The sequence below is a fragment of the Salvelinus namaycush genome, chromosome 6, assembly GCF_016432855.1.
Source record: "Salvelinus namaycush isolate Seneca chromosome 6, SaNama_1.0, whole genome shotgun sequence".
In the NCBI taxonomy this organism is placed as follows: Eukaryota; Metazoa; Chordata; class Actinopteri; order Salmoniformes; family Salmonidae; genus Salvelinus; species Salvelinus namaycush.
This window is the reverse complement of record NC_052312.1, coordinates 15,635,115-15,648,794: the sequence shown is the minus strand read 5'-3', so window position 1 is coordinate 15,648,794 and position 13,680 is coordinate 15,635,115. Positions and strand designations below refer to the sequence as shown.

Genomic DNA, 13,680 nt, shown 5'->3' with positions numbered 1-13,680 from the left:
GCCTTTCAAAGCACTTCATGGCTACCGAGTGCCACGGGGCGGTAATCATTTAGGCAGGTTACCTTCGCTTCCTTGGGCACAGGGACTATGGTGGTCTGCTTGAAACATGTAGGTATTACAAACTCGGTCAGGGAGAGGTTTAAAATGTCAGTGAAGACACTTGACAGTTGGTCCGCGCATGCTTTGAGTACACGTCCTGGTAATCCGTCTGGCCCATTGGCTTTGTGAATGTTGACCTGTTTAAAGGTTTTGTCCACATTGGCTACCGAAAGCGTTTTTACACAGTCATCCAGAACAGGTGGTGCTCTCGGGCATGCTTCAGTGTTGCTTGCCTCGAAGTGAGCATGAAAGGCATTTAGCTCGTCTGGTAGGCTCGCGTTTCTGGGCAGCTCGCGTCTAGGTTTCCCTTTGTAGTCTAATAGTTTTCAAGCCCTGCCACAGCTGACGAGTGTAGTCAGAGCCGGTGTAGTAGGATTCAATCTTAATCCTGTATTGAAGCTTTGCTTGTTTGATGGTTCGTCTGAGGGCATAGCGGGATTTCTTATAAGTGTCCGGATTAGTCTCCCGCTCCTTGAAAGCGGCAGCTCTAGCCTTTAGCTCGATGCGGATGTTGCCTGTAATCTATGGCTTCTGGTTGGGATTTGTACGTACAGTCACTGTGGGGACGATGTCGTCGATGCACTTACTGATGTGGCCGATGACTGAGGTGGTGTGCTCCTTAATGCCATTGGATGAATCCCAGAACATATTCCAGTCTGTGCTAGCAAGACAGTTCTGTAGTGTAGCATCCGCGTCATCTGACTACTTCCGTATTGAGCGAGTCACTGGTACTTCCTGCTTTAGTTTTTGTTTGTAAGCAAGAATCAGAAGGATATAATTATGGTCAGATTTGCCAAATGGAGGGCGGGGGAGAGCTTTGTATGCGTCCCTTTCTGGCGTAAATGTCGTCTAGGATTTTTTTTCTCTGGTTGCACATGCTGGTAGAAATTTGGTAAAACTGATTTAAGTTTGCCTGCATTAAAGTCCCCGGCCACTAGGAGCGCCGCTTCTGGGTGAACATTTTCTTCTTTGCTTATGGCCTTATAGAGTTGGTTGAGAGTGGTCTTAGTGCCAGCTTCGGTGCATGGAAAATCCTGCTAGCTCTATATTGTCCGTATCGTCGTTCAGCCACGTCTTGGTGAAACATAAGATGTTAGTTTTTGATTTCCCGTTGGTAGGATAATCTTAATCGTAGGTCATCAATTTTATTTTCCAATGATTGCACGTTAGCAAGAAGAACGGATGGCAGTGGGAGTTTACTCGCTCGCCTACGGATTCTCAGAAGGCTGGCCGATCTGTGGCCAATTTTCCTGCATCTTTTCTTCACGCAAAAGGCGTGGATCTGGGCCTGTTCCAGTGAAAGCAGGATATCCTTCTCGTCCTACTCGTTAAAGGAAAAAGTTTCTTCCAGTCCGCGGTGAATAATCGCTGTTCTGATGTCCAGAAGTTATTTTTGGTCATAAGAGACGGTAGCAGCAACATTATGTACACAATAAGATAGAAAATAAGTTATGCAAAAAACGTACAAAATAGCATAATTGGTTGTAAGATGTCAGCCATGTTCTTCGGCGCCATCTTAGTATGCTTTTTTGGGGGACCCAAGGTTTTATTGCCTCTGGGTGGCTTACACACACACACACACTGCACACAGCTGTCCTGTGTCTCTCCCCACTGGTAACTCAAGCTGGAGTCAAGGGGGTATAGCCAAGCAGGCAAGATAAATAATGGGTCTTTAGGCCTCAGACGTCCAGCTTGTTGTAGTCCCCCCCCATGGTGCACATTTTGGCGTTTGCCGTAGCACTACACAGCTGATTCAAATAATCCCGGCTTGATGATGAGTTGGTTATTTGGCCAAAACCAAAACATGCACCCAGGGGGGTCCCCAGGACCGAGTTTTGGACACCTTGTGCTAGGGCACTGTGGTCAACAGCATGAAACAAGACCTAGTGGGAAAAGGCTATTTCCATGCCAGCTTTAGCTTTCAGTGATTTACTAAGTGCTTAAACTAAGAGAGAGGCAAAGTTTTATCAAATTTGCCATAAACTTCAATTATGTGACTCTCTGATTTACTCTGTTTTGTTTAAGACCCAGAAATGTATTGGCAACATTTTGCCTAGCACTCACAGAGGTCGTGCCCCGCCATGAATTTGATGAGATTGGAATGTAAACTCCACATAAAGTGAATCCATGAAAGGCAAAAGACGGTAACCCGCTAGCCTGAGAAGTGTTTGATTTCACCGCTCTATCAACAGTAGATTAATCTCGGATCATCTTCAACCATCTCCCCCACAGACAGTATACTATGTGCTCTGTCTACTGTGTAAACTAAGCCCACATAATACACATTAAACCCTATAGCCAACCACACACTACATCACATATGTCCTACCTTACAAATGTATCCCAACTCATAACTAACTGTTCCCTACTTCATAAATGTATCATACTTAGTACTTCAGTCTCACAAAAAAATAAGAGGTTTTAAATTTAACCTAAAGCTCATTTCTGGTCAAATAAAACTTTATCCTCAACTTCACTACTGCTCTTCATGATGTATTAACACCTACCATACCAACACATATGCTCTACTTCACAACGGAGGGCTACTCCACGGTATCTTGTCCATACTGTTGACCTTCATTAAACAGGGTAGCCTAGCCAGTGTGTGATAACAGTTATCACTAGGTCACACTCCGGTCATCGCTAATGGAAAGGGCTCGTCAATATCCCATTAGCCAGCTAGCACACACAGCTAGCAGCCCCGCAGGTTCATGGGCAAAGGACAAGCAGCTGTTATGGCGCCCTATAAAAGCTGACCTGGATAAGGAGGCTGGGGAAATACCGTGGTGCTTTGGCGCCAATGCCCTAAGTCATATCTAATGGCCTGTGGAGAGAGGCCCAGCAAGAGATATTAGTCTATATGGTAATATTTATCTCAAGGGGAGGGGATAAAAGGTACAGTAAATAAAGGATGTATGAATAGAGACGTGTGTAGTGTGTGTGCTGGACTTCACACTGCAGTTGGTTGTAGACTAGCCACACGTGAAGCAGAATGTTGTGGTAAAGGTTGTAGTTAGGTTAAAATAAGGTTGTAATAAATTACTTATCTTGTATGAATAGAGGTGTGTGTGTGTGTGTGTGTGTGTTTGTTAAAACTGCAGACATTTACAGCAATTAATAACATGTTCTGGATTGGAATGTTGCAGTAAGGTTGAAATACAGTAATGATAGGCTACATGAGTAGAGTAGAAAGCGTTCTATTCATACTGCGGTTGGCTGTAGCCAGTCACTAACAACGTGGAAAAGCCATGTGAAGCTGAATGTCGCAATAAAGTTGCCTTATGGTTGTCATGCTAATATGAACCGTCTTACTGTTCACCCAGAGAGGTGCTCCATGTAGTTCAGGTGCACAATGTCACTTTGACTATTATTGCCATAATGTTTTCTTATGAATCTTCAAGACTGCTGCTGAGGGCTTAATAAATGATCACTGTGTGTGAGGGCTGAGCTCGTTTGCAGTGTTATCTTTCCAGGATGGGTGTGAAAGTTTAAACGTTAAGACAACATTGGGACGTTAACGCAAAGATTTCCCTAACCAAAAGCAATGTTTGTTGTTTTTCTTCCACAAAATTAAAATCACAGTGCATTTATCACAAAACTACCACTAACAGGTCCCAATCATCATCATAAAGGGAACATTTTAAATTAAACAATTAACAAACGCATCAATGCTGTAAGGAGATATGTATCCTTCGTGAAGCTGGCCAGCAGCAGGCAAGCTACAACAAGCTAAATCAGCTGATGAAATAACTGGCGACGAATATAACTTGCACATGTTTTGTGTAGGAGTAGAGATGCCTTTTTGTCAACTTTCTTACTGTATCAGAGTATGAGTCTGTGTCTGCCCCAGTGCCCATGTTTCATAGCGAGCGAGTCATGCACAAGGCAGGCAGCGGTAGACAATGGCATGCGCGTTTTGGAATATTGATAAGTGGCAGTCGTGACGTCAAGTACGCATCGTCTCATTGCTCATTTTGGCCAAAACACTTGAAGACTCAAGTGATCACTATAGAACACAACAGCAAGTGGCACTTGATAAAGGGCTTAGGGGCCAAGTGTTCGGTTTGAGATTCAGCCTATGACTGAGGAAGGTAGAACTTGATGGAAAACCGTTTTTTAAACATTTTCCATTTGTCACATCCTTAATATCCAGGTGACTTCATGCTGGTGGTCCATCCCTGGTCTGTGTGCTGAACTTGACTGTACGGTTACCTCACTGGCGTTGCATTGCGTGAGCTAAAACCCTGCTCCTTCTCCACCGCTGGCTCTGTTAGCACTACTCTGCCAGGGAAAGGTCCCTTGGAGGAAGCACCAGTCACATCTATAATTCACACACTTCTGTGTAATATCAAATCCACTTCCCTCTTATGTAACATTAGATGGATATAGCCTATTTGGTCACTTTAAGGCTATGAGAATTTCAACAGAAAGGGTACCAGTGCTACTGAGGTTTTCGGCTGCTCTGATTGCTGCAGAAGTTGCGCATGGATCCGTGCGTGTGTCTCATTAGCAGGTGTAGGAGGGGAAACGGTGGCCTTGCGAGACCCAAGATCAAAGAAGGCGTTTGTAGGGGTGTTGAAGTGGGATTCAGGACGCACAGCTGATTTCTAACAATGTCTTCATAACAAACAGACCTGCTTCACAAATAGCTGAGGAGTTTTCTAGGAGAAAATAAATACTTGGTTGAGCAGTATTTGGCATAGGGATCCGAGGCCTTGTGTGGGATGGTAAGACGGTGACCGGGAGGGAAATGGTAAGGTAGCCTTGATACTGCAGAGAAAAGCAGAGAAGAAGTGTAAGGGAAGGAAGGGGATATATTTTTATTCCATTATTATTGAGTCTTGTTCAATGCCAGTCAGTACCATCCAGAAAGTCTACCTCTTTTCATTCCTCTGATTTCATTAATTCTTTCTTTACATTTTTTCTCTTCTCCCTTCATGTTTTTCTCAAGGATGTTTTGTTTCCCGTCTGTGTTCCCTCATCTTTCTCGGTCCCTTTGCCGCAAAATCTCAAAAGCATCTCTTTCCTTTTAGTAAATCCAAATGCAGCTGGCAAGACAGGACTACACACACACACACACACAGCGGCCCATTAAATAGTCATGTGTGGCCCAAGAGTGACTCATCTAATGTAGGGGGGACGTGCCTCATACACAGCCACTGGTCTACTGTCTAAGCCACTGGCATAGACTCTAACAGAACACAACAGCTATTCTGGTTCATCATTCATTTAGTTGTAAGAGAGCCAGAAGAACAGACATGCAGGTTCCCCATACTGCGACCGCAACTAAATGTTTTGGAAACGGTTGTGGAAAAGTTAGTCATAACGGAGGTTGAGTCTGTCGTTGTGTGTTCGTGCCGAAGGTTTTTGTATATATATGGTTGTGATTGTTGGGTTGAAGAGAAGGCACGGTAGAGGCAGTGGAACAAACACACACACAGAGGGCCAAGTTTCCCTGCACCTAATTGAGTCTCTACTATCCAGAAGACAAGGCAATGCCACTTCATGGAAGTACGTGAACACACACATATGCACACGCTCAAGTCTGATAATAATGTTGGAGGTTATGGAGGAGGGGAGGTTCTCTTCTGTTAAGGTGAAGTTGTCAGAGGTGCCTGTATGAGCTAGTAGTCTAATCGTATAGTTTCAGAGTGTGTGGGTCAGTCAAGGAATCATTGACTCCATTCTTATCTATGAAAGCAGTTATTAAACAGGTGCCTACCATTGATATTGACAGAGGACGTCATTGTTCCCCATCAGACCAGGCGAGCTCAGTCTCAAGAAAGGTGTGGTCTTCTCTCTATACGGTGAATGACCTGTAAATGAGTGTCTTCATACTGCAACTCAACTCTATACATTAAATTAGCTATTCTATAGGGTTCTAATGTAGAACGTCTCAAACCTGCAAACACCAACCAAGTGTATGGAAAGAACTCCGCATAAGGGCCCCAGATATGTGGGATAGATGGTATCTGTTGCAGTGTCAGTAAAATTATTTTCACAACAGTTTTTTTTCATAGTCATTGTCCTTTTGAAGTGTTTGAATCCTCAACAGTTTGAATTTTCCGTGTGTGTGTGTGTGTGTGTGGCCACCGAGTTGGAACATGCAGGTGCAGGGAGAGCGGGACTCGCAAGCCACTGCATGCTCGCCTGAAAAGCGGATTGTTCAGAATTTGCTAAAAAGCTCGATATCAGCAGAGCTTGCATAATGGCGGAGGCTTGTTCTCGCGGGCTACGTAAATAGTGCTTTCACCTCACATTCCCTCTGGCAACTGATGCACGACGGTCATGTTTGCCCTTTACAACGTTGGTGATTTACCACTTTGTTCCTTTGTGTACCTCCTCACAACCCACATTAATAACTGCTCTCTCTCTCTCTCTCTCTCTCTCTCTCTCTCTCTCTCTCTCTCTCTCTTTCCATCCCTCTATCCACCCACCTGCTTCTACCCCTGTATTCCATCCCTCTATCCACCCACCTGTTTCTACCCCTGTATTCCATCCCTCTATCCACCCACCTGCTTCTACCCCTGTATTCCATCCCTCTATCCACCCACCTGTTTCTACCCCTGTATTCCATCCCTCTATCCACCCACCTGTTTCTACCCCTGTATTCCATCCCTCTATCCACCCACCTGTTTCTACCCCTGTATTCCATCCCTCTATCCACCCACCTGCTTCTACCCCTGTATTCCATCCCTCTATCCACCCACCTGCTTCTACCCCTGTATTCCATCCCTCTATCCACCCACCTGCTTCTACCCCTGTATTCCATCCCTCTATCCACCCACCTGTCCCTCATCCTTTATCTTTCTGGTTCCATTTCTCTCTCTCCCTCTCAAACACTTTTCCTTAACTCTCTCTTCTCTCGGTCTTTATACATCTCATCCCCACTCTCCTCCTTTCCAGGTAAGACGCCTACTACTGACACAGGAGCTGGAGGGGACTACGGCGTGCCCACCCCAGGCCCTGCCTTCAAGGAGGTGTGGCAGGTCAAGGTGTGGCCTAAAGGGCTGGGTCAGGCCAAGAACCTGGTGGGTGTCTACCGGCTGTGCCTGACCGACAAGACGGTCAACTTTGTCAAGCTCAACTCGGACGCGGCCGCCGTGGTCCTGCAGTTGATGAATGTGCGCCGCTGCGGTCACTCCGAAAACTTCTTCTTTGTGGAGGTTGGTCGCTCTGCGGTCACGGGCCCCGGGGAATTCTGGATGCAGGTGAGATGAAATGTAGCACAGGCCCAGTCTCTGGGGTTACAGCTGTGAATGGCTATGGTGTTTTAATTGGCAAGCAGTGTATTCCTACTGATGCATGACCATTTGATGTTGGCTAAATTCAAAGGAAAAGTTACAGTAGGGAACTTGTTAAGGGTTTGGTTGAGGTTGGGTTAAAGCAGGGGTCCCCAATTACAGTACATTCAGCCGTGGGCTGATTTCTCCTTGATTGGATGGTCGGGGGGGGGGGGGGGGGGAACATAGTTATAAACAATTATATATACAGTACCAGTCAACTTTGGACACACCTACTCCTTCCAGGATTTTCTTTATTTGTACTATTTTCTACATTGTAGAAAATGGTACAAAACTATGAAATAACACTTATGGAATCATGTAGTAACCAAAAACTGTTCAACAGATTCTTCAAAGTAGCCTCCCTTTGTCTTGATGACAGCTTTGCACACTCTTGGCATTCTCTCAACCAGCTTCATGAGGTAGTCACCTGTAATGCATTTAAATTAACAGGTGTGTCTTGTTCAAAGTTCATTTGTGGAATTTGTTTTTTCCTAAATGCGTTTGAGACAATCAGTTGTTCTGTGACAAGGTAGGGGTGGTATACAGAAGATAGCCCTATTTGGTAAAAGACCAAGTCCATATTATGGCAAGAACAGCTCAAATAAACAAAGAGAAACGACAGTCCATCATTACTTTAAGACATGGTCAGTCAATGTGGAAAATGTCAAGAACTTTGAAAGGTTCTTCAAGTGCAGTCGCAAAAGCCATCAAGTACTATGATGAAACTGTCTCTCATGAGGACCGCCTCAGGAAAGGAAGATCCAGAGTTACCTCTGCTTAAGAGGATAAGTTCATTAGAGTTAACTGCACCTCAGATTGCAGCCCAAATAAATGCTTCACAGAGTTCAAGTAACAGACACAACATCAACTGTTCAGGCCTTCATGGTCGAATTGCTGCAAAGAAACCACACCAATAAGAAGAAGAGACTTGCTTGGGCCAAAAAACACTAGCAATGGACATTAGAGCGGTGGAAATCTGTCCTTTGGTCTGATGAGTCCAAATTTGAGATGCTTGGTTCCAACCGCCATGTCTTTGTAAGACGCAGAGTAGGTGAACGGATGATCTCCGCATGTGTGGTTCCCACCGTGAATTATGGAGGAGGAGGTGTGATGGTGTGGGGGTGCTTTGCTGGTGACACTGTCAGTGATTTATTTAGAATTCAAGGCACACTTAACCAGCATGGCTTCCATAGCATTCTGCAGAAATACACCATCCCATCTGATTTGCACTTAGTCCCACTATCATTTGTTTTTCAACCGGACAATGAACCAAAACACACCTCCAGGCTGTGTAAGGGCTATTTGACCAAGAATGAAAGTGATGGAGTGCTGCATCAGATGACCTGGCCTCCAAAATCACCCGATCTCCTCCCATTTTAAATGGTTTGGGATGAGTTGAAAATTGGGATGAGTTGAACCGCAGAGTGAAGGAAAAGCAGCCAACAAGTGCTCAGCATATGTGTGAATTCCTTCAAGACTGTTGGAAAAGTATTCCTCATGAAGCTGGTTGAGAGAATGCCAAGAGGTCATCAAGGGTGGCTACTTTGAAGCATCTAAAATCAAAAATATATTTTGATTTCTTTAACACTTGGTTACTACATGGTTCCATATGTGTTATTTCATAGTTTTGATGTCTTCACTATTATTCTACAATGTGGAAAATAGTTTAAAAAAGGAAGAAAAACTTTTGACTGGTACTGTATATGTACTTTGTTTTGCTCAGAAAACTTGGGGGTACAAATACAATCACGTGGGCTGAATTTGGGCCACGGGCCGCCTATTGGGAAACCCTGGGTTAATTGTTAAGATTAGAGGTTAGTTAGAACATGTGGTTGTAAACACACAGAGTATGACTGTCTTGTGCCTCATGCAGGTGGATGACTCGGTGGTGGCCCAGAACATGCATGAGACCCTACTGGAAGCCATGAAAGCCCTGAGTGAGGAATTCCGCCAACGCAGCAAGTCACAGTCCAATTCTGGGCCAGGTGGGGGAGCCACTGCCTCCAACCCCATCAGCGTCCCCTCGCGACGCCACCACCCCAACCCTCCCCCCAGCCAGGTGGGCTTCACCCGTAGGCCTCGCACCGAGCCGCCCGGAGGGTCTGGAACTGGCGGCAACAGCGCCAACGCATCACCCACCCCCCGCCACAGTTTCCCCAGGTCAGGCACAGCCAGCGACGGGGGTAAAGGAGAAGAAGGCGTGGGGGGAGCGTGTGGAGGTGTAGGTCAGAGTTCCAGTCCTACCACCAATGGGTCCTCCTCCACTACGCCCATCCTCAGGTCCAAGTTGGCCCGTTCTGCCTCCACCCCAACCAAGAACAACTCCCTGAGCCTGATGCGCTCCGTCTCCACCCCAGCCCCCTCCCCGGCTCCAAGCTTGTCCTCCAGCTCCAGCCACGGCTCTGAGTTTGGGGTAGTGGTGGCTGCAACCGGAGGAGGTGGAGGAGCAGCAGGGACCGGTGCCTACAGCCGTCTCCCCTCCCACAACGCCTCCATGTCGGGCTCCCCCAGCGATTATGGCTCCTCGGATGAATACGGCTCCAGCCCTGGGGAGCACTCTGCCCCCTCCCCCAACATGCCTGGAGGGTCAGCCAGGTCAGGTCATTATCAATCCCTGGACGACGAGGCTGCTAACTACATCCTAATGGGCCAGCGTGGTGGTGGTGTAGCTCCAACATCTGGCTCTCTGCCTGCTGGAGCATCCAGCTCAGCCCCTTCCCACCAGCCCCAGACCAGGAGGGTCCTGCGGCGCTCCTCTAGCCGGGAATGTGAAGCCGAGAGGCGGTTGCTGAGCAAGCGGGCGTCCCTGCCTCCCATGGCCCTGGAGCGCCTGGCCCCGCGACCCCACAGGGGGGAGGAGGAGCAGGATGAAGACGCGGCGGACTACGCCATCATGTCCCGCAGCACCAGCGGGGATTCCTTCACCACCTGCGTCTCCTCACAAAGAGACTCTGAGATGAGCCCCGGTGGAGGAGGGGGATACCTGGACGTGGCTGTAGAGTTGGTTGGTAGTGGAGGTATAGTGCGGGATAACGGCTATATGTCCATGCTACCGGGAGGAGTTACCCAACCTCCAGTCTCCCTCACCCACTCGCTTTCCGTCTCTGTCGCCGACTCGGAGTCCAAGCCAGCGGATGACTACATGGCCATGACGCCTAACAACAGCGTGTCCCCCCCTCAGCAGATCCGGCCCCCTCCTGGCTCCGGCGACGGCTACATGATGATGTCACCCAACAGCAGCTGCTCTCCGGACCAGCGTGGCTGCCTGGGAGGTGTGACCTGGGTGGACAGCAGTAGCGCCGACAGCCGGGCGGGCAGCGACTACATGAACATGTCCCCCATCAGCATCCGCTCGGCCAACAGCAGCCCCCCTCCCCCCGAGCAACCCCCTCAGACAGACCACCACCCCTCACTGCAGGCCCCCAAGATGGTCTACTCCTACTACTCACTGCCCCGCTCCTACAAACACACGCCACCTGGTGGACACTTTGAGGACGGTCCCGGCCGAGGCAGGAGGCCCAATGGGAGCAGTGATGTTAGAGGAGTTGGCAGGGCGGTGGTGGTTCGTCAGGACCCCAATTTGGGTGCAGTCCAAGGTCGCCACCTGTCCCTCTCCTCGTCCTCATACTCCTCTAGCTCTGCCAGCAGTGAGAGCCTAGGGGAGAACGAGGACAGGGCTCTCCAGGGAGCAGGGTCCTCAGGTGGGGGAGCTCACTCTAAAGACATGGGGCTCCTCCAGCAGAGACGGGCAGCCCCCAAGCAGGGCCAGCAGGGGGGACCCAGGACCCGGCCTGTCAGCCTGTTTGTGGACGTGTCCAAAGCCAACACCCTCCCCAGGGTCCGTGAGAACCCCCTCCCCCCGGAGCCCAAGAGCCCAGGGGAGTACGTCAGCATTGAATTCAAGGGTGACAAAAGCACCAGAGGAGGGCCAGGAGGTGGGGGAGGGAGGGGACTCAGACATGGGATGTCCCTGCCTCACGGCTCCAGCCAGCGCCCTTCACACCGGCCCGCCTCTTGCCTGGGGGGGTTCCTGCCCCTCTCCCGAAGCCCCTCCACCCCCCAGACCCCCCTCACGCCCCTCACCCCTCCATCCGCCTCAGAATATGTCAACATGGACCTGCGGCCCTCACCGTCCCCCTCTCCCCTCTCCCTGACACCACTGAGCTTCCCCTCCTTCCCCACCCCACCAACGCCCCCTCCAATGATCCTGGTCCCCAAGGCCCGCGACGAGTACAGGGTGGCCCTTCAGCAGCAAGGTGGGCCAGAGGGTGCTGAAGCGGGGCCCAGGACAAACAGACAGACTACCCATGTAGTGGTGACTCAATCAGAGTCCCCTACCTCCTGCGGGGACTATACAGAGATGGCCTTCAGCCTGAAAAACAACACCGTCCCCAGCTCCACGTCCAACAACACCTTCCCCAAAGCCCCCTCCCCAGCCAGGCCCGATCCCCCAGTCCCTGTCGTCACCCTGGGCCTGGACTTCCCCTTGCCTAAACCTGGGCCCAACCCGGACCACAGGGCTAAAGTGATCCGGGCCGACCCCCAGGGCCGCAGGCGCCACTGCTCCGAAACCTTCCTCGCCCCCCCCCCTCTCCCTCCCCCCTCCTCCAACTCCTCCTCTGCTGCCTCTCTCTTCCCTGAGCAAGCCCAGGCCGTGGTTCGCCGGCTTGGGTTTGAGGGCATGCTGTGGGGGAATGGAGTGTCGGCCGAGCATCTCCCCTCGCAGTTCCTCCACCCTGGGCCTGGCCTACCCGCTGCCCAGGCTTTGTCCATGGAGCAAGGCCTTAACTATATAGACTTGGACTTGGCCAACAAAGAGAGCCTTCATTCAGCCTTAGACGGGTCCTCAACCGTACAGGCTATCCCCCCTCGCCTCTACTCGTCCGTACTGAATGGGGGGGGAGGGGTGGGGGTGTCCGGGGCGGGCATCGGGGGCAGTGGAGGCTCCAACCTCAACACCTATGCCAGCATTGACTTCTACAAGTCAGAAGAGCTGCGGACGCATCCGAACGGAAACAAAGACGGTACAGGTGAGAGTTCATTTCTACTCCTTTTGCCATATTTGGGGGGAAGTCTAAATGTCCTCTCTCTGTGATGTTTTGTGTACAGCTTTGGTTTCTCTCCTGCTTCTCTTCCTATGCCACCCCTCTCTTTCTCTCACTCTATCTCTCTCTCTCTCCCCCCTCCATTCCTGTCTCCTGCTGCTACTGTCTACATTTTTCAGATGAAACGGTGGCATTTTAGATTCTGTCCATATATGCTTATATGCAGGCCCACCTGGTGCTGGATTACCCAGCAGTCACCACAAGCACACACACACACACCAATCAGGTCTTTGTTACTGTCTATTTACGCCTAAATTAGAAGAGATATGGTGAGTATGCTATCTTTAGCTAAGTACATATGTTTTTTATCTTAGTACATATTTATGCAAGTTTATTAGCAGGAAATGGCTTCAAAATAGAAATGTGGAAAAAGTAAATAGTTGGACTCAATATCACCAGCTGACATGTAGCTTATAACTCCTATCCTAGCCTTGCACTTAGCTCAATTTCTGACAAACATGTTCTCTGAGGAGGAGACAAACGTTCTCTGAGCAAAGCCATTCTCGTCCCTGACTTAGCCAGAATTGGCTCATTAGAGAAGTCTGTCTGCTATTTAAATAGACCCCAGTTAAACCCTGAGTGGGGATTTATAAACCAGATTGGGTAGTGAAGTGCTGAGTCGCGCTAAGCTAGCTAGCTTTCAAACAGTGGGCCTTTATGGAGAATGTTAGCACCGTTAGCTAGCCTTCAAACAGTGGGCCTTTATGGAGAACGTTACCACCGTTAGCTAGCCTCCACAGTGGGTATTTTGGGGAAATCTCTGGCTGTGCGTGTTAGCATGGTCGCGTCAGCGAGGCAGAGTGGGGGAGAATTTTACACGTTGGCTGGGAATGTTGAGAGGGGGCCAGTGTTTCACTACCGCAAATTGCTCCCAAATCAAATGCCTCTGTACAGTGTCCCCTCCTCCCTTCATCCCTCCAGTCTATTCTGCCTCCCCCCTTTTTCTTCCTCCAATAAATGACCCTTTTGTTCGGGTGTTTCTGCCATGGGGTCCCTCTCTAACTTACTCTCCTGTCTTTCTCCTCTCTCTCTCTCGCTCTCTCTCTCTAACTCTCTTTCTTTCCTCTCACTGTCTCTTTCTTTCGCTTCTTTCTCCCCCATCTCTCTCTCTCCCTCTTTTTTCACTGTCTCGCTCCATCCCAGAATGATGAGTCCCCCTCTTATTGAGAAGAGAGGAAAGAAACTAGGAT

At 49.1% G+C, this 13,680-nt stretch overlaps 1 protein-coding gene across 1 annotated transcript in view; it reads left to right on the top strand.

Moving 5' to 3' along the window:
• Positions 1–13,680, top strand: part of LOC120049688 (insulin receptor substrate 1-B-like) — a 79,963-nt gene that overhangs the window by 29,139 nt on the left and 37,144 nt on the right. The window contains exons 2-3 of the mRNA XM_038996039.1: positions 7,006–7,310; positions 9,259–12,415. Of these exons, the coding sequence (XP_038851967.1) occupies positions 7,006–7,310; positions 9,259–12,415 (3,462 nt within the window). The remainder of the gene's footprint in view (positions 1–7,005; positions 7,311–9,258; positions 12,416–13,680) is intronic.